Consider the following 26,067-nt stretch of genomic DNA (forward strand, 5'->3'; position numbering starts at 1 on the left):
AATACTCAGATTTTACATAATTTTTGCTTGTTTCTTCAAAAAGAAAACTGCACTGTGAGGTGTGTTTACCTTCAGCAATTGAATCTAAATATCTATCTTCAAAGATTATAGGCAAGGAGTTCATATCTCCATCTAGTTCACTGCACTCAATAGGGAGGGGTGGAAGAGAACTGCAGAAGGAAGTGTTTTTGATAGCTGCACACATCTGTAGATGACTTTGAGCACTGAAAAAAAGGAAACAGCCCTACATGAAAAAAACAGAACTATTTACTTTTATATTAACAGAAATTAGCAGTAGTTTAATTCGCTTTAGTAGAAGCTTTTTTACTAATTAGTTATTTAAAAGCTTTAATAGTATTTAATAACTTCTTATATAACTTTCATTAAAAAACTTCAAATCTATATTTACAACATAAGTTTCTCTTGAACTTGTCAGGTAAGTATTTTTGCAAGACAGTACTTCTACATAACATAAGATACAGAACAGTAGTACTGCATGCTACACACTGTGCACTTCAAAGGGCTACTCACTGCAGTTCCTGATAGGCAAGGGCAGCTTGCCTGGGATGCTCAAGACAAAAGAATGCTTCTGCAAATCTGCGCACCTGCAAGACCCAAGTAAAGTTAGAGCTTATTTTACATTATATACAATTTTTTGAAAATCCGCCAGCATTCCTACACAGCAATGTTATTAACTTGTATGTATTACATAGACAGTTACTTTTTTAAATCTTCAGTCTGAATAGGAGGGAAGAGGATTGTCACAGACAAGACTAGCAACTGAAATGAGTTTTTAATTTGTGCACTGGATGACTGAGGGGAACAACCGCCTGCTGAAAACATGATTAACAAAAAATCAGTAATCCAAATCAGGATTACCTGAAACAGTAACACACAAAAATATTAAGAGAAATGTCAATGAGAAGAGATGACAGTTTGAAGGGCACTTCTAAATGTGCTTGAGAATTACATTCAGAAGGAGAAAGCCATTAGATAATCTGCAGTCTCAAAATACAGAGTAGTACATGTTTCAAACTTTCCATGAATACTCTCTAGCCCACAGTAAACTATAGTGCAAAAAAAATATCTTTTGTTTGTAAAGATTTCAGCTGCAAATGATAAAGACAAAAGCCTACAAAATGTAGGCTAATTACAAGCACTGTATTCAAGACTAAATTGTATGCCTCAAGTCAATAAGCCATATAGTACTAAACCGGTATTTTCTAACATAGAAGAGCATGTTATTTTATCATCAAATACATAGTGTGGAAATCGAAAGTGTGAATTATACAGCAATTTACTACAAATAAAAACAATCAACGTAGCAAAAATGCAGTATCTAGAAACCTCAAAGTTAGGGTTTTGCAAGATGAGATTTCACATTTCCAATGATCTCACATTTCCAGTATTACATAAAAATATTAATTCAATTTAGACGCATTTTTAAAACTTCTATTTTTGCAACTGTCTAATTATCTGCATCAAAAAAAATGCAATTCAGTGCAATATAACAGTATCTTGTTTGTTGTTAACACGACATACGAAAAAAGAGAATGTGCTGTACAGTGGCTGTTGGCAACTGCTTGTGCATAAATATCAATTTGTTTATATCAATTAAAACAAAATGTCTATCCCACTTAGAGAACCACATATGTAGCTAGTCTACTTAACCAGTTATTTACCAACCACTTCCTGGCCCCTGTCTCCTGTATTTCCTCACTATACTCTCTGTTTTCCTCTGAAGTTATCCAATTTCCCAAACAGACCATGAGTTTCAGTTTCATTAACTTTTGTTCAGAGATAAGCACTTGTAGGGAAGTTACTTTTCCCTCCTGATATGCTGCCCAGTATGCTTTTAGACAGTACCATCTGGATAAAGTTGTATGTTCTGTAGCTTCTACTTTTTCAATAAAAAAAGGAAAAAATTGCTCCAAGGTGCTTAAAAAAAAAAAAAGCCCCAAACCACAAACACTAAGTCCCCAAGCCCTAACCTGTACTAGAAGCTGAAAGTCCTGCCCCAGTTCAATTTGCTGTATTACATGAAATTTATCTCAGTGACAACACAATCTGTGAATAGTCATGGAAAAATGTTTTGAAGTAAAAAGAAAACTTTAAATTCCATACTTTCTTGTAAATGCACCTTCCCCTCCCAGCAGTGCCCAGACACACACACACATGCACAAGCTGTATCTCCTCTCCTTCAGAAATCACATTAGGAGTTTCTGCATACACAGGTGGGATTAGAATCAGTGCTCCTAAGCATTCCTCTGCACCTCCCCAGGGGGCTTCTCCAAAGACATCTACTTTCCAAACAGATGGTTTTGTTAGAGCTAATCCCCAGCCTCTCCTCCAGAAAGAGAGAAGATCATTATACAATAGAGACCTAGATTTTAGAGCAACTGATCACAAAGACTGGACTTGTTATCATCCTAAACCAAGCAATTTAAAAATGAATTAAAGATCCTAATCATTCAGGTAATAGGAAATAAAATAACAACAGAAATATTGCCCAATTTGTAGACGTCTGTGGTTAAGGCCAGGCAAAGATCACAGAGCTGTTTGCCAGGAGGCGGGTTATGACTTTAGATGCGAGCGATCACTTCACTACACAAAGTAACTGGAATCACATGGTGACCAGATCTCTAGGATTCTGCTACCACCTCAAACAGAAAAGGCAGCTGCTTTTTGTTTGCAATAAATCCCTTTTGTAATTGCTTAAGTAATTCCAGTGCTTTCGAAGAAAATATGATTAGCAGCTCCAGACAGCTCTTACTATGATAGCAATGGTATAAAACTAGTTGAAAGCAAGCTCTAAAAGCCCACATCAACCAACAGTGGGGAGAGAAAAAAAACAACACTAGTTTATCATGTTTAATCAGTGCTTAACTTATGGAAGGACGACGGCATTTCCTAGGATGCTATTACTGACCCTGGGAGAACCAGAAGGACTGGTGCAAGTGACTCAGGCACTAACGACTCGGGCAGACTCCACAATGACCTTGCAGGAGGAAATTGCATCTGCTCCTCCTAGTCCCTACAGATTTCCCAGAATTACATTTTTGTGGTCCTCAGATGAACCACAGAAAATATAAACAGAAGAGGAAAAATCAGACAGAAAAACTGCTGTGGAATATATATTGAATCCCTGGTCATTTATGAGCAGCAGTCCAAGATCTTAGTTCTCGGCTCTCATTATTTTATAGGACTAAGAAAACAGCAAGAAATCATTTTGGAAGAGCATGTTCAGACCTACCAGCAGATGTCCCTATGGAACAAACAGGTGAACTAATTTACTGTGCAATTGTTTTTGTAATATAAAGTAACATACTCGAAGCAGTTTTTTCAACAAAACACGGCTGTAAATCATCAGTGTGATAGTGTAGTTGATGGATGTTCTAGTATGCCTAAAATGTTCCTGATTTTTTCATGTAGTTCTTAATAGTCAAAGTATTTGAAAATAGTTAAGTATTTAAATATGCAGGTAAAATAAATGATTATAATAAAAATTTTAAATACTTAAAATATAATATTTCATTACAACCTTATTTTCTAACAACACTTCATCAGAAAGTTTTATAAGCATCTGTGCAAAGAGGGTGAAAGACATTTGACCAGATACAGATGACAGGCATTTCTAGGGTGCATTTTAATACAAATATCTAAACCAGTCAGATTCCCTAAAAGGGTTCATTCATCTTAGATTAACACTAAACTTTCCCAGGGAGAAGTTACCTGTGGAGGGTAGAGTCTGTAAATATTGCAAGACGAAAAGGTAAAACTGAAAGAGATTTAACATCCAGTAGAGAATACAACAGAGTATAAATTTCTAAAATAAACGAGATTATTTAGAAGGACAGAATTTTATGTACTACAAAAACCTTATTCCAGAACAGACATATATTCTCTGAAGAGAAGAAACAGTCAAATCTCAACTAAATTCACTAACCAGAAAGCCTGCATCATTTGACATGCGCAGATAACGCCTCCAGCAAAACATGATGATTGCACGAGTCCCAAAAGAAGTTTATACAAACCCTCAGAATATAAATTATCAAGAGGTTATTAATACAAATCACAAATTATTATACTAAGCACTGCAAAACAGGATCAAAAATCAACTGTTAGACATGTTCTTAAAAATGTTAAGGCTCAAATTTACCATCTTTTTTAAATTAAAGCTCTACTGAATTTATGGATTGCTGGCTCGTGCTCTGTTGCCACGTGGGAAGCCCAGGGAAGCTGTGTCCTTTTACATATATTTTAATTACATATATTTGGAAAGTATTCACACCAGCTCTTCACTTAACAAGTGTCATGTCTGCAAATTAGTCCTTCTCCATAGGTTGGCTCAGGTACAATTTCCTTCTTGATGCTGCATGATTTGAATTTTAGAGTCAGCCTGCTTGCTCTTTGCTATCAGGCTCTAAATAAAAAGGTAAGTTTAAGATTACCCACGTCCTGCATCTCTATTTCAGTCTTTGATGTTTGGATAGATAATATAGTATCCAGTTACTTACTCAGTAAGAAATAGCAACTAGCCATTTCTTCAAAAAATAAAATAAGTTTAACTTTTCCAGTTACAACAAGGATAACTTCCGAGCTCAACTTAGAAGGCTCCTAAGTTTGAGAGACTCAGTGTCCCTCACCAGCTACACTGCGTGGTGTGGAAGAGTCTTCATCCCCACATGACTGTGCTGGAAGTGGGGATTCATACCTCCAGAAAAAAACACTCCTACAGCTTTTATTGAAGAATAATTTAATTTTTCCTTATTAAAAAAGAAATAATTAAATATGATGTGGTGCTTGAAACAAGTTTGTTTATGCATAGTTACAGGTAACATGTGGGCTTAACAGCAACTGGAAAGGGAAAAAAATGCAGCCTTGAAATCAAATAATAATTATGAAAAAAAAAGATGGGAGGAAGAGAACTCGTATTCAAATTTTGTGAAAACTGGAAAGCATCACAGAAATACTTCTGATAGCTCAATTCACGTAGTATAATTAAATACTTTGATTTATGTTCCCTCAAATAACTGCATTAAAATTCAATAATTAAGGTATTTGAGAGCCAGAGAGATTGACTTACAGAGATTTTAGAACAAACCACATTTAAGAACCTAATGATTAGCAGTATGTTTTCTTTTATTATTTTTTTTTAATGTTGGAGCAGCAAAAATAAAAGTAATAATGCTTATTTTGAGTTTATTAAATATATACTTGTACAAGCAGTAACGTACCAGCAGTTGAATGCAACTGCAGGTTAAATGAAACAGCATTCTCACAGAATGCTCTGGAGATCCTCTAGTCCAACCCCCTGCCAGAGCAGGTCCACCTAGAACAGGTTGCACAGGAACGCGTCCAGGTCGGTTTGAGATGTCTCCAGAGAAGGAGACTCCACCACCTCCCTGGGCAGCCTCTGCCAGGGCTCTGCCACCCTCACAGCAAAGAAGTTCCTCCTCAGATTGAGATGGACCATCCTATGTTCAAGTTCATGCCCGTTACCTCTTGCCCTGTGTCCTCGTTTCATACCTTCCACTAGCTAACTTGGAGGATCCCAGAATTTATATGAAAAGCACAGAAAGGTAAGCAAGCCTCAGATAGCCAGTAAAGCACTGCGTTTCTTACGGCTAGCATGTCTAACAAAGACAAAACAAAAGAGCCTTGTGCTCATTCAGAAAGAGTCCATTTATTCTCTGGAATAGCCCTTTTCCACAACTATGATTCCCTCATCAAACAATGTGATTTATCAAGCCTGTACATAAGACCACAGTCCAAATTTCCTTCATCATCAGTTTCCCCTCCAGAGCCAAAACAGAATGGGTTTTGGTGACAGTGACAGAAACACTTGTGAGACAAATCAAATCTCTGAGAAATAAAGCCTTAAAACAGGCTTTATTTTGGATTGTCACTATTACAAAGCACTAATAACATGTATTCTCATTAACCAGACCTTCAAACAAGTTTCTCTGCAAATGGTTGTACAAGAAGCGCCTCCAGATAATCTCTCAAAATGAGGCATTTTATGATGTGTGTGTGACAAGTGCTCGGACTGTGATGTCAGACAGTAAGGGTGCCAGGTCACACGCTGGGGGTTTGACAAGTAGGGGGGTTGGGTGTCATTGTTTACTTGGGTTTGTTTTAATGAGTCTTACTCTCTGAAAACTTCTAAAATGTTTGGTTTCTTCAAATGCATGACCATGAAAGATGAGAGGGGAAAATATATATTTATTTAGAAAGTGAGGATAATGCTTTAGTTCATATTTGAAAATATTTCCCTAAGGGAGCCAGCACTGCTGCATGGTTTTGCACATATAAGGCCCACAGCAACTGTATATATACATATACAGATCAATCCTGGGTAGCTACTAATGATATGTATTTCTACACATACTCACATGTCACATCATTTCCGATACATTTCTTCTTTTATTTAAAATTCCACTTAAGAGACTTTTCAAAGTTTCTGAGCGTTATAAATTCTTAATTCAAAAGGAAAGTACACTTTTGTTTACGATATTAGCAGGCAGCCTAAATGCAGTAGGGGAGTAAAATGCAGGGTGGGCCCTAGGCATGGCTCCTGCAGAAAAATACATCGTTCTGCACAAATACTTCTTATTTCACAGACTGCAATTTGCCCTCCGAACTGCATTGCTTATTCAAAAGATCAATGAATTAGTTGGTTCATAAACATAAATAATGTATTTTATGTATTATATTCCACAAATAAGCTCTAACAACATGAGACACAAGCTAACAAAGACAACACAACAGCTCTCTTCATGATTCCAACCAACCTTCCCAAATAAAGCTAGAAAAATTAGAACCCAAAGTCTCATCTTTATACACATTTCCATAACAATGTCTCCCAGTAAGAGTATGAACATACCAGAGTATTTGAAGCCAGAGTCAATACTTACTCTTAAGGTGTGATGCTCTTGTGCTAGCAACGCTGTGACCTCCTCTTGTAAGGTCATGACCTCCAGAAATTGCCCCCAGAGAGCCATTAGAAGTGAGCAAAGCTGAGCAAGATTCATATTTATAAGTTCTGCCAGTTCATCAGGATTTTCCATTTTCTGAAGATGGGAAAACATATTTACATGATTAATGGATGAGACCATAATGTACAGACAAGAATCAAAAAAAGTGTACTTTATCTTAGTGAGAATTTCAATTTAAAGAGCAAACAAGAACTGTTTTGTCTAAGTATCGGAATTGAGTTAATCTATGTTACAACATTAACAGAAGAATTTATGTTGCGTTAAATATTATCTGGTTGTCTTTCAGAATTAGGACTTCTGACCTTAAATTAAAGCAACAATTCCATTTTATGGTAACCATAACTGAGCTGCAGCTGTTGTATTTTCTAACATGCAAAAACATAGTGTGCCTGAAAGTAACAGGGATCAGCAAAAAGAAAACAGAAAATCCATACACGCTATGTTAGTCCAGATTTGATACAACTGTAAAAAATTAATAGAGATACATCCATTTCAGAATAGTCACAACTTGCAATAACATTTTTATGGTGCTACATATCCACATACACTTTAAACAAGCTCTAGAACCTGTGTTACAGTATAGGCTTCCTTGAACCAGATCACCCAAAGACATATTCAGCATGAAACAAGATTTTCTTTCCTAACAGTGTACTGTAATCTCGTGATCTAGATTTAGATCACATCTAAATGTGCCCTGCCATTTTAGAAAAAAATAAATATGTAGCTTTTCAAAAATTCACTGCAGGCACACAAGGCACAGAGGCAAAGGGTTAAGGATATTAAAGACTTAGGTCCTGCAATATTAAAGAGCAAGTAAAAAAAAGACTGCAAATACTGAAACATCAGCTTAATGGGCAAGAGTGGAAATAAGGGGAAGAACTTTTGATGAGAACTGCACAAAAGAACAGAAAGGAGAAAAAGGAAAATAAATAAACATACTTTAGCAAGCTAAGGGAGAAACGAATGAAACAAAATATCATAGGTTCTGAAAGAATTTACAGAAGATATGTAAATGTAAAAAAAAAATTTTAAGATAAGATCATTAGTTGCCCACAGAGAGCTAACTCTGCTGGCTCTGTCTCCAGTTCCACAAAGGATACCCTTTTACAGCCAGAATGACGTCTCCCTGCAGTTACACTATGGGTACAGTAACAAACAGTTCTTCAGAATCTGAGCAGATGGCCCACTCGGTAGGAAAGCATGGACAATCTTTCAAAAAAGTTTTAAAACCTGTACTTTAAACTTCACTTTGACAAGGAAACCAGTTCTGACTAAGGAGACAGCTGGGGAGACAAATCTAAATAATGTGCAGTAGGCAGTGTTTCCTTGAGAATGTAACAGGAAAACAGGAGAAGGAGACAACATCAGGACAGGTCCTTCCAGATGAGGGGATGACTTGGAGAATCTGCTTTTGTACAACTGACAGCTTGATCTTCTATCATTGTTATTTGGTACCATCAAAAACAAAGAATTCCATTTATAAATGCAGAAAATTGAAAATTTGATTTTAATACAAAAAATTGACCTTTCTATCAGTTTCATAGCATACAGAAGTTACCATGGCTACTACTGACACACCAAGCCACCAGATCAATAGTTAGTTTGGAGTTAGTTGAGCAACTTCTCTTTGCATGAGGAGCAGTTGAAATAAACATTGGCAAAATCATCCAGGATGTTATCACCGAAACAGTTTGTTCCCAAGTAGCATATGAAATCAGCATACTTTACAGTTATTTCACTTATTTAATACATGAAAAAAACCTGTACCTTTACTTCTTCACACAATTCTGTAAGACGAACTTCTACATCTATGTTTTCTGGAAAGATCAGAGGACATATCCATGAAAAAATGTACTTTCCAAGTTGCAGAGTAAAAGCAATTACCTCACAAAACAATTTTAAAACATAAGAAGGAACGCATCAAGTAAAACCTGAAGCCATATTAAGTGCCACAGTCAATTTTAAATCAAGTAAATTATAAACTCCCATTAAAATTATGTTTTAGTAATTTATGAGATTGAGAACAGAACAAGATTAATTAAAAAAAGGTTTGCAATTAAGTATCATGATCACTTATCATGATACCTTGTCAAGGATACCGATTTTCCACTCAGAATTATACTTGAAAATACTGTAATTCAGATGATAGGGTTTTCAGATTACCCACTGAGAGCTGCTCAGCTGTTCAGCAGCAATGTCATCCCTAACAATCAAGGTCATACAATTCCTCTTCTGCCTCAGATTTTCCAGAGATATCTTACTCCAATAAAATTTTTCTACAGGTGTATTATTTACCTGATTTGTAAGCTACATGAGCACAAATGTAATTCTTTAATTGCCTGAGGAATTACATTTTAGTCTAATCAAAGTGTTCTTTAATTGATTTTCTCTCAGTAGCTCAATGTTAAGAGCAAATCAATCTTCCACGGTATGGCTGCATAAACTGGATCTGAACCTTGAATGACTTAGTGAAAAAGAAAACAGATTTATTCCTTCATGTAAGATGTTTTCCTTGTTAATCATTCCTAGTCTACTTAAGGCAATCTGATCAATTAAATAACAATTTAGCACTATGTTTTGATTTCCTTCTACAGCTGAAGTACCAGTAACAAGGGAACAATTTATAAACCCTAAAATTGTCTGTAACAAGTTATTTATATTGAAATTCATTTTTGAAACACTGTATTAAGGAAAAAACCTACAATGTTTCTTGGAAACATACACCAACAAAACATGCCTTGAAACCCACAATAATAAATTTAGGATATACATAACCAACATAGGTTTACAGAATGACAACAGTATGTTTACTCAGCTTGTCTTTGAATGATATCACCTGTAGCTGGTAAGTATATATTGATTTTCAACTAATTGGATCCATTATACTTAGGTTTAAACTTAATGCCAAACAAATTAACTCACACATCTCAAAGTTCTGAGAAAATACACAAATTGCAGAAATGCACAAATTTCTCAGAAACAAGTTTAGAAATGGTTTTGAAAGAAACTACATACACCTGTGTTAGCTAAACAGTGCTTGGTGATGATTATTCTGAAAATATATGAAAACAGTTTAAGATATGATACTACTTTTAGTGTGTTTGTGGTGACACAAATTGTAATTAGTGAAAAAATTGAATGGTTTACTTATGAGACACAATACTGATTATCTTGTTTGTCACACTGCAATTAAGAATAAGCTTTGAACAACATTTAAAACCCTGAAGTCTAATATCATTATGGAAAATCCCAAACTACACTGTAATATTAAAAAAAAAAATAAAAGACAGAATAGCAAAAATACAAGACAAAAGGAAATTAAATAGTAACATTTACAGCAGTAACGTTCACCCAGCAAATATCTGATGCAATTTTGCTGGTTCTACTGAAAAATCGTTTTGTTTTCTTTTTTTAAAAAAACCAAAACACTGTTTTAGATGATTAAGCTGGTGACCTACAACGTCTCGCAGTAAAACTGCCATTTTACTTTTTTCCCATCACAAACTTCCTTGTGCTTAAAGAGCACTGTCATCTCTCATCCAGCATCAGGCCAATGTTGGCATTCTCCAAAGGGAAAATCGGCCATTTAGATATGGATAAATGCAACTTGAGCTTTGAGAATGTCTTGTGCAGTGTTTGGAAGATTTCTCAGGAAGAAAAGGTATTGGTCTCTAATTACCTAAAATACTGAGACTGTGATGAATTAAATGAAATTATATTGTTTAGATATTTTATTTAAATGGTGACAACTGACTGAACTCTTCAATAATTTTTGTTTAGTAAAGTAGAACAACAGTAAACCAAAAAACAGTAATAATTTCTCATTTTATTATCTATATTCAGCCTAGAAATCAGCTCAATTCTGTGGACTTCAGAGTTCAACATAGGTTTACTATGGCTGAATAGTAAAATAGTGTTCCTGTTTACCAAATAATATAATATTTTATATTATTAATACTGTATTTTATTTATTAGTAAAAATCTGAGGGGTTATATCACCTGCTTTGAAAACATACCTAGGTAGGCGTCTCTCTGGGTTCGTGGATATTTTCTTCTGAGAAGGCGTTCATAAAGGACCTGCATGCTGGCCTTGGCTAGTTATAGGGATTGCACACACATGACTAGTTACCACACTCCTTTTTTCATCTGTGATTTATTACTTGCCTTAAAATTAGTAAAAAAGCTTATTGCTAGCCTAGCAATTAGTGCAGTTAGATTAGTACATGAAAGCATATAATTTTCGTGTAGTTTCTAGATTAGATATCACTCATGATATACATTAAGCTAACATTTTTTATTTCCTGAAACCAGTAATACTTAAATGCTCAATTACAGTTACCAAGTCCAACAGCTGTCTGCACGTGCTTCTGCAAAATCACTCTGGTGTTAATATTCTATGACAGAGCAATAGCAAACAGAAGAAACAAAAGAGATAATAATTCAATTTAAAACAAAAAAGTGATGAGTTTGGGATTGACACAGGATGCCCTTGAGATCCTCTTCTGAAATGCCCACTTGAACTTCACACATAGAATCTCCACTACAAAAGAGTTCATTTACTTTAAAAAATAAAAATAAATGCAAACGACAACTATGTATTTTGTGAAGTCCAGAGAAATTCCATTTCTTTATAGACATCACAGAAACAGCTTTTTTTTTTTTGTCACTACTGATGTATTTTAAAAAAAATAGTGTTAATGGCAGACATTAGTCATTTTTCATGAACAAAAGGTGAGTAGCAGAAGCATAATTAATATTTACATTCTTGGTCCTTTTTGTTATATCAATTGTTCCAATTGATTTATACACAAAATAACCAAAGTAAACGAAAAAAAGATTTACAAATAAGAAAACAAATTAATTCTAGCAGAGACTTAAAAATAATAAAGAAAACCTCACAGGAAACAAACCTCCAGCAGAGTACGTACAATAAATGTTAAATGTAAGTTGTAATTTTCTCTTCATATATTTATTTTGTGCATTTCTGTTCAAGGTAAGCTAAATTACCCACAGAAATGACACAAGTTCTGATTCAAGTTCCACTGAAGCTCATCAAAATGTTATTGGTGATTTCAGTGAGGTTTGAAAGACAGAACCCAACTATGTAACTCAATGGCCAGCCTTCTTCTATTACATATATATTTTGTGGCAATGTTTTAGGGGATTTGAAGGTCCTACCTGAAACATTCAAGTATCAAGATTTAGTGTAAGCCTATCCTTACAACAACAGTAATTTCAACAGATTCTACTTGGGAAAAAGCACATTTTGTCCTTAGAAGGAAGAATAAGAGTTGAGTCATTCCTTCAATAGGGTGTTTCCCTCCATATCAAGATTAAGATAACTGACACAGAAATATCATTTGCACCATAACTGTAGCAGCATTTTTGCTTCTATAAAGAAACAGCCTCAGCTTCTGATATTTTTCTATGCACAGATCTGTGATGCACTCCCTCCCTCAAAAAAAAATTCAAAAAATAGCTTTGCATTTTGTAATATACCCATGAGACATTCTTTGTGTGAATCACTAATTGACCACATCACATTTTTACAATAGTTTTCATATCTTAGTTTCCAACCTTATTATTTCATAGTGCTTAGTTTTGACATCGGTAAAATAAAAGAATACAAAACCCAATAAATGCTGTCTACTTTCAATGTAAATTCCAAAATATTTATTTCTTGGATTTAAGTAGAACTTTACATGACTAAAGAAGTATATGCTTGATGAGGAAAAGTCTAAATCATCCTTTATAATGCCAATGTATTGTCCTTTTTTACTTTCACTGCTAGTTGAGGCTAGGTGCTCTAATAAACCTGCATTCTACAGAAACGTAACGTACATTTCCATACATTACATTTCATGTAATATTTTCACAGTTTTCATTGCCATAGAACTTATATTTCTTTCTATGAGGCTGTCCCATAAAAGTTTAATTTTAAGTTTATTAAAGAAATAGCGTCTCTGAAAGTGTATTTTAAATACTTGGTTTTATAGAAACAGTTCTTGTCTATTTGGATCTTTTCCTAATCCTTAGGTAGCTAAGTCTATTTTAAAAGTTATGTTACAAACTGAGTTAGCAGCATTTTCTTCTTGTAGGTCTTTTTTCAGGTAAGTTTCCGTTGTAATATTCTTCACAAATCAATGCTTACACAGTTCCAATTTTTATGTAAATATACAATGTTTCCTTATAACAAACAAGTGCAGCATGCCAGCTTGGATTAAGGGTTTCTCTAATTTTCTCACCACCAAATGCAGTGATTTGAAATAACAGGACAAATCAAGACCAACAAGAAAAAATATATTGGTATAAATTCAGGCTGTTATCTCCTCGTGTTATTAGTAACATGACAGTACTTGTTTCTTTGTTATTTTTTTTCTTGAGTTATTAATTCCAGCTCAGCTCAAGCAAAAAGACTTTAGATATACAAGATGTATGAAATCAATGCCAGTTTAGTCTAGAAGAGGAGTATTTTTAATAAGCATTGACAGGAAAGCGATGCATTTCATTAAATTCAACATACCCAATTCAATTTGGTGAGAAGAGGGGAGCTCCTTTGTTATCATAATGAAATAGCTATGTAATCCTTTGAAAGCAAGCAGCAAACTGGCACAAAGCGTATAGTGGAAATTATAGGCATGGCTGAGGAAAGACTCTGAAACAACAAAACTGCAACCCTAAAAAAAACCAAAAAACAAAACAAGGGTGAGGCATATTTATTTTGTACAATAAATGAAGTGCTAACAGAAAAACTAAAAAAGACAAATAGGCAAATTGCTTTTTTTCACAAACCTCATGCATATTTTTGCAATTTTCAATGGATTGCAATATATTAGAAAAGAACATTAACCACTTAATACGATAAGGCTTCCACCTGTGTGTTCCTGAGGCACATCACATAACCTTTTGGAGCAATTCTTCTAATATCCTGTATCACATGGCACACCACTTTATCATGTAATATTTCTGCAGAAAAGATAAAATTCACACCGTCCAACTAAGTACAAATAAAATCTTAAACCAACATATTCTTACATCTGCTGATAACTGTTTTGTGTAGTTATTGCCAAAGACCACGCTTTCAAGAGAAGGAATCACAGAGTCCCTGTTCTGTGCTGGTGCGTTCCTGTTCAACCAGGTGTTCTTCACTGGGCGAGGAAAGCTGCAAAAAGCACAAATGAACTGATAATTTGAACATACCACACGTCACAAAACTATCATAGTTAAAACAAATTCTCAATTTTTCTTGAAAAGCAGTAGAAACAAGGTCCCTCATTAAGATCCTGAAGCTCCTATCATGGTGGGTTGCCGTTTTAAAACCCCTGAGGATGGCGCAATGCCTCAGGTAGGCCTCTGGTGCTGCGCTGGGGCAGCAGGCCTTCTGAAGGCCGCTTTTTCTAAAGCACGTCTCCAGCCAGCTGAAGAAACAGAAGACATTATTACCCTCAACTGTTCTGTTGCCATCTCTCACACCATGAAGCTCAGCAGACTCTGTGCCAGGAGAAGGTGCAAGCTCTTCCTCATTATTAGCAATGCAAACTTCAATAAATTTTAAATAAATATTTAATACTGTAAATGAAAAGCATTCATATTCTGCAACTTTGCTGTGGGAACTTTACCCCCTCAAAATGAAGCAGCAGCAGGCAGTTGGAAAGTTTTCATGCAAACTGCCATTGCTGTTTTCCTAAGGGATCCCTGACCTCTGGCTACTGAAGAGGAAAGCCCATCCCAAACCCCTGGGAGAACAGAGCATGCTGCAACAGGAGCCTTGTGAGGACAAAGAACTAGGAAAAACGACTGGATGAATGAAGGCAGCAAGTGAGACTTTTAAATAATGGGCAGAAATAACTAATGACAGGTTAATAAAAAGAGTTGATTGTACAGGACTCTCAAAATTGGACGGTCATGAATTTGACGGATGGACCACTCAGTGGATAAGAACTGGCTGGATGGTCGCACTCAAAGGGTGGGGGTCAATGGCCCAATGTCCAAGTGGAAGCCAGTGATGAGTCGTGTTCCTCAGGGACGGGTACTGGGACCAGTGCTGCTCAACATCCTTGTTGGAGACATGGACAGTGGGGGGGTCAATGGCCCAATGTCCAAGTGGAAGCCAGTGATGAGTCGTGTTCCTCAGGGACGGGTACTGGGACCAGTGCTGCTCAACATCCTTGTTGGAGACATGGACAGTGGGATTGAGGGCACCCTCGGCAAGTCTGCCAATAACACCAAGCTGTGTGGCGCAGTCGACACGCTGGAGGGAAGGGATGCCATCCAGAGGGACCTGGACAGGCTCAAGAGGTGGGCTTGTGCAAATCGCGTGAAGTTCAACCAAGCCAAGTGCAGGGTCCTGCACCTGGGACGTGGCAATCCCAGGCACAAACACAGGTTGGGTGGAGAATGGATTGAGAGCAGCCCTGAGGAGAAGGACGTGGGGGCACTGGTGGATGAGAAGCTCAACATGAGCCAGCAGTGTGCACTGGCAGCCCAGAAAGACAACTGCATCCTGGGCTGCATTAAAAGAAGTGTGGCCAGCAGAGTGAGGGATGTGATTCTCCCCCTTTACTCTGCGCTCGTGAGACCCCACCTGCAGTACTGCATCCACCTCTGGAGTCCTCAGCACAGGAAGGACATGGACCTGTTGGAACGAGTCCAGGGGAGGGCCACAAAGATGGTCAGAGGGCTGGAGCACCTCTCCTATGAAGATAGGCTGAGAGAGCTGGGGTTGTTCAGCCTGGAGAAGAGAAGGCTCTTGAGAGACCTTAGAGTGGCCTTTCAGTACCTGAAGAGGCTACAGGAGAGATGGGGAGGGACTCTTTGTCAGGGAGTGTAGTGATAGGACGAGCGGTAATGGTTTTAAACTGAGAGAGGGGAGACAGAGATTAGATCTCAGGAAGAAATTCTTTGCTGTGAGGGTGGTGAGGCATTGAGACAGGTTGCCCAGGGAAGTTGTGGATGCCCCATCCCTGGAGGGGTTCAAGGCCAGGCTGGATGGGGCTTTGAGCAACCTGGTCTGGTGGGAGGTGTCCCTGCCCAGGGCAGGGGGGTTGGAAGTTGGTGATCTTTGAGGTCCCTTCCAACCCAAACCATTCTATGATTCTATGACTCCAGGGCTGTTACCATGTGGAATTATCTCCTCTCCTTCAAGTAAATTGTTAATACTGGTTGTTCCCAAGAGAAGGAGAACCTGAATGCTATTCTGAAAAGAAATGACTCAGAAAGTGACCCCCAGGAAAGAAGGGGTGACGATCATGTGAGTGTGACCCAAAGAGAGAAGCAAACTGTCACCCAGGAAAGCCCAAAGGACAAAGGGGAGTGAAGTCTGCAGTGTTTAAGTGTTTCAGAAAGAGGTGCTCCACAAAAGTAAGTGATATGGATACGGCAGTTATAAAATGTTTGCTAAATATTACAATAAGGGATAGCCCAGCTGAAGTAAAACATTGTCAATTTGAAGGTTTCTTCCTCTCCCCAATGTGATTTAAAGGACAACTGGGATCCTTAAAATAATTTTATGGACACCACTAACATTCTACTCTGAAGATAACTGAAGCAGCATGGAAGTTGCTGTTTTGTTTCATCATTACACAAGCTATATCAAGCTGAGACTTAAAATTAAATAGCATTATAGTATCACTACTTGAAAACCCACAAACAGAGGAAAATTTGTATTAAAACCATCAGATTTTCTGGAACCTTTTAAGAAGTCAGTAGGGACAAATACATTTCTGACAAAACTAGTAACAAAATCTGTTTTTCATTTTCTCACAATTAAGTGAAGTTTGATGCTACAGCTACAGGATGAATACAGGAAAAACACTTGACTTGCACTTGTGGTATGGTGTGACAACTTACCCTTTACATACATGCTGCTACTTTAAGTGCTTTATTTTTCAGATGAGGTCCTCACTGGTTTAAGATAATTCCCGCCTCCTCACTATTTTTTCCTCTCCCAAATAAAGCTGCGTCATCCTTTCAGATACGCACGACACACACTTAAACACATCACTTGGAGGGGATAAAAAGCCAGTTGAATCCTCCAAACCAGCACAGTCCTACTGCACAGAACAGCTGTCTAACATACACAGAGACATAGCTTTCCTTGATGTGAAGACAAGGACAAGCAGCGGGAATACCTTATGCTAAAGATTCGGACATTTAGGGCACAGTCTGAATTTGAATATGAAGAAACCTGGGTGAAGTAGCATGGAGTTATTTGAAGACCATGAAAGAAGTGAAAGATAGATAAGCTAAAGAAAAAGCTGAGTAAAGAACACTTCATATGTGTGACTTTCTGTATGGCCCTTTTTCACACTTACTTTTGAGACAGAGAAGCAATATAAACAGAGGCTGCAAACGGTGACACAAGTCAACAAAATAAAAAGGCTTCAGTAAAAACTAGGCAAAAGCTTTTTTAAATAGAAAATAGAATTCTCCAGTTCCATTTACTTTAGAAAATGGTGAACACATCACTTGCAGGCATCACTGCAGTTAAAGCAGTAACTGAAATTGTGAAGCTAACAGAAGACACCCTCTTTGTACTAATAGCATCAATTTCAGTCACTAACTAGTGAGCAGCAGATCTTCCCAATTAAGAAAATGTATATATATACATGTATAAATATTTATACATCTATTTATATATATATATTTATATTTATATATATTTATATTTAGACAGATATTTAAACATTCCTCCTCTTTTGTGGTTTTAGGTATTATCTCCCTTCTATACTACATACTCTTATTTCTAACAAAAAACAAACTCAAAATTTGTTCCAGCTAAGTTTGAAAACAAGAAGTTTCTCAGCCATCTGGGCCCTGAGTTCCAAAATCATCATAAAGAAAACTATGCTGGCCATAAATTTAACTCCTTCCTAAGTATTCTATTTTTATAACATTTATTTGCATTTAGTAACAAGAGATTACCTTATCAATGGCTGATGCAGAGCAACCAAAGAAGCATGGACTATAACTGATATGACAGAAAGGTGGAAGTAATCAAACATAACATTGACGTAATGATGAAGGCCCCGGTGTAAGTTAAAGTGCAACTTTAAAGTTCGGCTACTAATTGGCTGTAGTGTGCTCAGGTCATCTGGTCTAAAAAGAAATTAAAACAAAACAGTAAACAGTTAAAATGATTGTATTTAAAGTGAAAGTTACTAATAACTGACACAGATAGCAATTTAGCATAGGTCTATACTTTGGAATGCAATGACACCCCCCACAGGAAAAAAAAATACGAAAAAAATTATCAGAATGAGACAAACTAAGTTACGAAATCTTAACAGACTTCTGCATTGGATTTCTTTTTAACCCTCATATATGTCTAACATGAACACACTTTGTCTGTATACAATACAGATTTAATCAGTTTAAGAAGTTAAAATATATTGTTGCTTTAATGAAATCTTCTATATTTAAACTTACGAACAGTCTGTATCCGTGAAGTGTAGATCTAATGTTAGCAGAAAATTCATTTCATTAAGAGATTCCTCAATCTAAAAAGAAATTGTAGGAGCATGAAATCTTTTCAGGGCTCTTATTTCTACTAATCCAAATTGTACATAATGAACACTTAATTATATGAATACAGAACAGCAGCATTACCTTCCTCTCATCTAACAGCATTTTTATTTTGAAAATCATCACATCATTCACAGAAACTTCCTCATTTTTGTAAAGAATCTGAAATGTTTTACTGCAAACTATATTGTCATGGACTGAAGCAGGAAAGGCAAGATCTGCACCTGAAAAGAGAAACACGTATTAATTGGCCTAGAATCTGGAAACCCCAGAGGACCTAATAAGCGGAACTATCATTCTTATCAGTTCCATAAGCACTATTAAAACTTAACATCAACATCACCAGTTTCCATCTCAGTCAGCAACTGCTGGAGTTTGAAGAAGTGTATTTTGTTTCAAAGAAACACTGTATCAGTGTTTTTAATATAACTTGCTTTTAATGTAGGTTCTGTACCAAAGAATTTTTGCTTTGCTCCAAATTGGAGTAAGACATTCTAGGCATCAAAAACTCTAAAAAAATCCTGAAATCTGTCTTGTTTCATCCAGCACTCATATTGATTTGCAAGGTTTAAACATACTGAGAACTCTTGATTACCTACAGATGAGGCAAAGAGGTTAAATGACATATACCACTCCACTGAATTAATGAAGATCAGAGCTGCTTTGTTCTCTCCTTCCAGATCTTTGCAAACTACTGTGGTCAGAGTAGTTCCAAGTGTATCACCTGAACCTCTTACATTTGTCATTCAATATGGCACTGCTGCTTTCAAAGAGACTGAACCTGACTGCTGCTCAGCAAAGAGAGTGCAGAAAAGTGTGATAAATGGTTGGGGAATCCTTCGCCAAAAAAAGTTAAAAGACTTGTAGAAGAAATGAGAATGGGAATGGTTTAAAACAGTTATTGAGGAAGTATTTAGCATAACAGCAAGGGGTTATCACATAGGAAATATCATGATGGGCACTATCCCATGAAACAACACATAAAAGAAGATGGAACTTGGAAGAACAGAAGCAACAGAAACACCGACACTTTCTTATTGCTCCTCTACAAGCAGGGTCAATAACATTAACCTCTTCAAGAACACGTCTCAGAAATTGTGTAAAGAGAGGTGCAAAACATTTTTTCAAATTCTTTTGATTCTTCTTAATAAATTACTTCGAAGGAATCTATAAAAGAAAAAGAAATCTGCAAAGTTTGTGCTTTACACATTTGGGGTCTAGAGGCCTCTGACAGAACAGCACTGCATCTGGCACACATTCCCACTCTATCATATTCTTAACCTCATAGTTCAATTTCCCTTCAGAAAATAAAAACAATCCGATACCAGGTTTTACTGAAGTGCTTTCATACATATCATCCATTTAGGTGTCCTGGACAAAATGCTAACAAAGGCTGAATCATTAAAGAGTAATTCCCCTATATATAATGGCGCTTTCAGCTTATATCCATCTGTGTTATCTGTTAGGGGTAAGGTCAGAGTGGGTATGGTTTCACACGACACATGATATCTGATATAACAGCACAGCATCATCAAAAGGCATCTCCCCCTCCAGCCTGACACAAAAGAAGTAATGGAGACACATGGCTGAGGTCCCACTTCCTATGCAGCATCCAGCATCCTCAGCCCTGCAGACTGCACTGTAACCTGAAACGGCGCTCAGTGTGGGAGAGAGGGCTCACAGAGGAAAAGCTGATGCCAGGAACAGCCTGAGCCACATCCACGTGGGGAGCAAGGTCTCACAAACGTGAAGTCAACAATGCAGAACTACTGTTTTTTAAGTCAACTATGCACTGACTGTCCAAGACTATGATTAGGCTTCTACCCACATAAAGGCCACCTCAGCTTTGAAAACTTAATTAATTTTTTTGCTTTTCACATTTAACAGCATGCTGAGGTGTGGGCTTCACAGAACTAGGAGAGCACTAACAGGTTTCTCCAGGTTCAGTTTGCCTGAACAAGGAAGCCAAAAGTGAGTACCAGGTTTTAAAAAAAAATGAAAAAAGCTGAGGGAGTGGGTAATTCTGTTCAGGAGGTTAAATCATTTATCAACTTTGCCACCATACAGCAAGAGAGCAAGTTTGAAAACAGCGAGACTGGATCCTTTCAAAGTCTTCTTTTCAGAAAAAAATGGGCTTAGCAATCTGTGTAAGAGTCTGTATCTGAAGTTCTTCACCGCTTTGAGGTATCTGCTTAAATGAGGTCTACCCTTGGTCATCTTAGTCTGAATCATGGAGAAGACAAAGCAGATCAGTGTTAAAAAAAAGACGACACTACTATAAAGGAATCTCCATGTTTTGCTACCAGCAAAGTGGATTAACAGAGGAAAAACAGTGACTCAAATTCTGTAATCAACTTTTAAGTCTCATTGCGAAGGACAAACCAGTTTTTCAGCAGGTCACCATGAAACATCTTGTATCTTTATAATGTTAATAACAAAATTAAAAACACTTTTATATTAGTTATAACAACATAGGGAAAAAAAAAAAAGCACGCACCATTAATTATCAAGGCTTCATTTACTAGAAGTTTTTGCACTTACCCGTTGCATGTAACAAGCTAGCTTCTAATTTGTGTGGAATTCTTGGAGGAATTTTCATAGATGCACGAATCTGGTAAAAGCTAAAGCAAAAGACAGTGATTTGCAACACATGTGGTATAGTACATCTCATCTACCATACACAGATACATACAATGACAAACGCAGGAACAGAGAGTGGGAAGGAGGAACAGGGCAAGGAAGTCTACAAAGCTTAAATCTTATTTTGAGTCTTCATCATGTTGGGTTTTTTTCCTTAATCATTGACCAGAGCGGCAGCCAAACACATTAATCAAAGAAGGAAGACTCTTTGATTATCAAAGAAGGAACACAGAGCTAGTCTTTCCACGCCTCACAGTGTCGGGGCAAATATTTGCAAAGCTATATGGTAAACTACGCTGGAGAAGTGATATGAATGAAAAATCAGGATTGTCAGCTACACTACAACCATCTCAGAAGGATCTACCATGCAGCACATCTACAGAACCACTATAGTCAGTTCTGACACTGAAGGAGCTATTTGTGAAACTGCAACATGCTCCCACCCCCAGCAAACACACTGCTCACCAGGCAGTCTCTGTACTGCTTGCACCAGATATTAAAAACGGCAGATAAATGGTTACACTAGGCAAAATATGACAGTACTTGCAGAGCTAAAACACAGTGTTATTGCCTTTATACTATCAAAGGCAGGAACTGCAGGCCTGAAGTCCAAATTAAAAAAATAAACACAACACAAATGTCTTTGTTTTCTGGGTCTCTGCCCATACCTTTAAACGGTTTTTAATTCTATTCAGCTCCACACTGTTTCCGACTTCGATTTTCATCTATGAAATCCCTAATTGTCACCCATACTGATTTTATGGAAGTCTTTACATGACACAAGCACTCCTACATACACTTGGATGACACATTCTCTCCATCTCATCCCATTTCAGATCATTTATTTTTGTCTAAAGGGGTCAGCTTCAGCTCCTCAGTGAGCTGATGTGACCTACTGCCCCACAAACTCTAACACCAACGAATGGAGGGAGCAAGAACATTCACAAGTAGAGAGTAGGAAGACATCTTTTTAGGCAGGAGCCCTTGTGAGTATGCAATTTACCCTTTTTATTCCACTCATGGTGTATGCCCACTCAGTATTATGGCTCATTTTCATCATCCCCACTATCCAAATCCAAACTACTCTATTGTGTTGTTCTGATTTTGGCTTCTGACACTTCAACTAAAGCTGACCAGCTGACCATCCAGGACTTTGCTAGCAACTGATTCAACCAATAAGAAGTTCTTAATTTAATCTTTCCACAAAATTAAAAGGTCCATTTTAGTGTGGTCAAAACTGCATGTCAAATAATACTTTATAATAGCAGGTGCTTATTGAATTAGTGATATTGCTAGAGATAAAAGATGACAGCAAAATGATCCTTACCTATTGAAAGCTAATAATTATATATTTTTTTTTAGAAACCCACAGGTCAAATATGAGTCCACATATACCTCTTAACTGATTAATAAACAGTAAATGAATTCATTTTGTATTGAATTAAAAAAACATAAAATTAACATTAAGCTTTCACTGTCATCTCCAAGAGTGTAAGGAACTGAGAAGATTAAAAGAGTGCTCTCAACATTAACCCTGGAGGATGCAATTTAGTACACAGATGTACACCTCTTCTCTGGGTCAGATGTGACTTCCATCATTGAATTAGTTACTCATTCCACCTATACTGAGGATACATGACACATTATAATGTATAAAAGCCTCAGCAAGGAGATACTTTCCAACAGCCTCAGTTTCATGGTGTCATTTCTGGATCCACTGCAAACATTTCTCAAGAGCCTGACACTCTAACACTTCAAGCTGCAGCTTCCACAATCCAAATGACTAACTTGTCATCACACAGCATCCTGCTTGTTACTTCAGCTATTAAGAAAAGAATGCAGTATCATTGGTATGGTTTATATTAAATGTTATATTTCAGTAGTTCAGAGACATGCTAGATATTTTACTTCATCTCACCCTAACCTTCTACCAAACTGGGTCGCTCTACTGGACTTCAAAATATCCAAAATATGCATCATTCTCTGTCCAAGTTTAGAACCACACAACAGGTCTACAGAGCATAAATTTAACTAAGGCTTTTCATTGAAGTAGGACCGTAACAAGATAAAATGAAAGGCAAAATAAAAACTGTGCATCGAAATGAAAAAATGTGCAATGTGATACTTCTATTACTTAATGCAGTAAGACTCGTTTGCTCTAAAGATGCTGTTAAGTGACTGTTGCAAGCTGGGTGCCAAAGAATGCAATCAATAGATTTGTTCGTGCTTAGAACATAATTTGTGAAACCAAAAGGCTGTTAGGACATCTTTCTTTTTCCTATTATTACTAGCTAGCAATTAATCAAAAGCAGATTATTTACCCTTTACTCAGTAAGCCCTTTACCTGCTCGATATATTTTAATTTGGATTAATGGGGAGATGAAGGTGTATTGTTTGAGACAGGTGTCTTTGATTTTAAGCAGGCTTATACTTTAAGCTGTTTATAACATAAAATGTTCACCTGTTAATCTGAGTAATAAAATCCTGTGGGAGTTCAGCTCAGGGCAAATATGTAAACATTAATTCAAAATCTTGTGCCTAGATGTTTGGAACAATAATTTAACTGTATCAAGATATTTAAGTAAGAAAAACAAAGTGCTATACCGGATTTACCCAAATTATTGACTACCATTCATCTTTAAACGCTGCATATATTAAGGATATATCTGCAAATGAAGAGCTACGATACTGAAACAGGGTACTTTATTCACAAAGGAATTACATTTTTAATATATAAAATAAGGAAATGCTTTCTAAGATAGACATTACTCATTTGACAGCAAATTTTAAAAGAAAGAAAAAAAAAAAGCATCGAGCCTCGTCACTCCTAACCTCATCTTCCATCTGCTTCAACTCATTAATAAATTTGTGCTGGAATGCTTCTTTTTCTACTTAAAAAAGCCACACAAACAAACCAAAACCCATTCACTTCCAACTATTTCCCAGCTGTACCATAAACACTGCTTAGCTCTCACACACACAGCCCCTGACCCATGAACCCCATCTGTTCTGCTGTATCTGCCTGGGACTCCGCAGAGCAATTTACTATCAAGAACTTGCTACTCACCTATCGCATTCAATTATCCCAAATACCCCTAAAATACTCCTTAAATAAGATCTGAATATAATCAAGTCTCCGTTATCTCATGTAATGGCAGAATGAAGGTACCCTGGGTGGTCGAAAATCCCAGACAGTAACAATGCTACAGACCATGCCAGCAAATGTGCCCAAACAGGTGGAAGTAGCTTGGGTCTCCCAATGCTTTCAAACCCCACCTTCCAAGAGGTGGCACGTGCAGACTTCACCAGGCAGTTGCAGGCTGAGTACTACCACTTTTCAGAGGGTGTAACAGTTTGGGTCCATGGGTGTGTCTGTACTAAAATGCCTTCCTGAAGCCCTGGGGAATGGAGAACGTGGACCAACCCTTTCAGTGGCATGACCTGTGCTGAAGCAAAGTCAGTGAGATTGGCACGCCCAGCCCCAGACAGCACATCTTCTCAGCAGGCTCAGGAACACGGCAGATGAGACTTGAACTGACCCTGCACCACTTTGGCTCCTTCTCAACTTCTCACTCTGACAACAGCCTGCAAAAATGCTGTATTGATAATAATGATGGGCTCTATGCTAATTTCAAGATTTATGTAAAACTGTTTTCCAGAGCAGAAATATTAAAAAAAGAGAATAGATGAAGCTTTGCAATTCACTTTAAGATTCCAGAAAAGTGCTGAGATTCCTAAAGCCTAGAATAATAGTAATTTTTGGTGAAGATTTTTGAAGAGTAATTTGAAAAAAAAATCTGTGTTCCAACCTGTCCCTTAATTTCTCCTTTGACTGCATTAAGTGAGGAAAACATCATTTTCAGATTATTAAAGGTTGTAATTTTCAGGTAATAAAGAAGTCAGAAATGTTTTGATGAAGATACTTTAAAGCTACTGTCCCTGTTTTGAAGAATCAATGGTATTCAGAAAGGTGGTCTACTGTAAGAATACACATTAATCACCCATGAAAACAGCATCATCCATGACTATAAGGACTTTTGCTATCTTTTGATCCATTAGCTGAAGCAGGATAGCTGAGTATTTCACTGAATAGAGAATAAAACAACTGAAGTATCACCAAGAACTGTGATTTACAATAGGATGATCAAAACACACTAAAAAACAGACCAGAAGCAAGAACCTGATATGCAATAGTTACTAGATTACCCTGATAGATTATGCCCCGATGTTTAGAACCACCACCTGATAATTCAGCAAAATGCATTTGCATCATCTTTTATGATACAACTACGGTTTGGCATTTTAAAGGCCTAGGCTCCAACAGGCAGCTACTGTGAGTCACTGCAACAGGGGCAGTGCAGGTAACAGATTTGTGATGAGCAGCAGACAGAGTTGGATGAAGGCCTGACACCACACAAAGAAAAGATTTTGAGTGAGTCTTCATCACCATTTTGTCAAGACAATGAGCAGATTACAACTGGTTGACATTCATCTTGCTGGTAAGAGTGATTTGAAGGACAGTCTCCAAAGGGAGACTGAACAAACTGAGACTTAAGGTTGTAAGGTTGGACTAGATGATCTTTAAGGTCCCTTCCAACCCAGACGATTCTATGATTCTAAGGATTTCAATTCATGTTAAGGATACTTAAGGGCTGGAACAGGTTGTCCGGATAAGCTGTGGAATCTCCACCCATGGAGGCTTTAAAGACCTGAGGAGACAGAGCTCCAAGCACCATGGTTTGGATCAAGTGCTGACCCTGCTTTCAGCGTAAGGCTGGACTGTATGACGTGCTACTGCCTCTGCCATCTGAATCAGCCTACAACCCCAGAGGTTAAAGGAAACCTATAAAACAGGGGTCAGCAATTTACAACATGATGACTGAGAGCCAACACAGCAAGACGTGCA

General features: G+C 37.1%; 1 protein-coding gene across 3 annotated transcripts in view; it reads right to left on the bottom strand.

The window, feature by feature from the left end:
* FAM135A (family with sequence similarity 135 member A) overlaps positions 1–26,067 on the bottom strand; it is a 93,542-nt gene that overhangs the window by 24,158 nt on the left and 43,317 nt on the right. Inside the window, exons 1-10 of one of the 3 annotated variants that reach the window (XM_014936988.1) lie at positions 18,606–18,689; positions 18,426–18,524; positions 17,922–18,095; positions 14,034–14,160; positions 13,522–13,675; positions 11,015–11,092; positions 8,766–8,815; positions 6,918–7,073; positions 532–605; positions 70–224 (exon numbers count right to left, since the gene is read on the bottom strand). In XM_014936988.1, the coding sequence (XP_014792474.1) occupies positions 70–224; positions 532–605; positions 6,918–7,073; positions 8,766–8,815; positions 11,015–11,092; positions 13,522–13,675; positions 14,034–14,160; positions 17,922–18,095; positions 18,426–18,475 (1,018 nt within the window). In that variant the 5' untranslated portion in view covers positions 18,476–18,524; positions 18,606–18,689. Of the gene's footprint in view, positions 1–69; positions 225–531; positions 606–6,917; positions 7,074–8,765; positions 8,816–11,014; positions 11,093–13,521; positions 13,676–14,033; positions 14,161–17,921; positions 18,096–18,425; positions 18,525–18,605; positions 18,690–26,067 lie in introns of those variants that run through there. The other 2 variants (XM_014936998.1, XM_014937007.1) reach the window with 2 other exon arrangements.

The sequence above is a fragment of the Calidris pugnax genome, unplaced genomic scaffold (genome assembly GCF_001431845.1).
Source record: "Calidris pugnax isolate Ruff unplaced genomic scaffold, ASM143184v1 scaffold12, whole genome shotgun sequence".
NCBI classification, from domain to species: domain Eukaryota; kingdom Metazoa; phylum Chordata; class Aves; order Charadriiformes; family Scolopacidae; genus Calidris; species Calidris pugnax.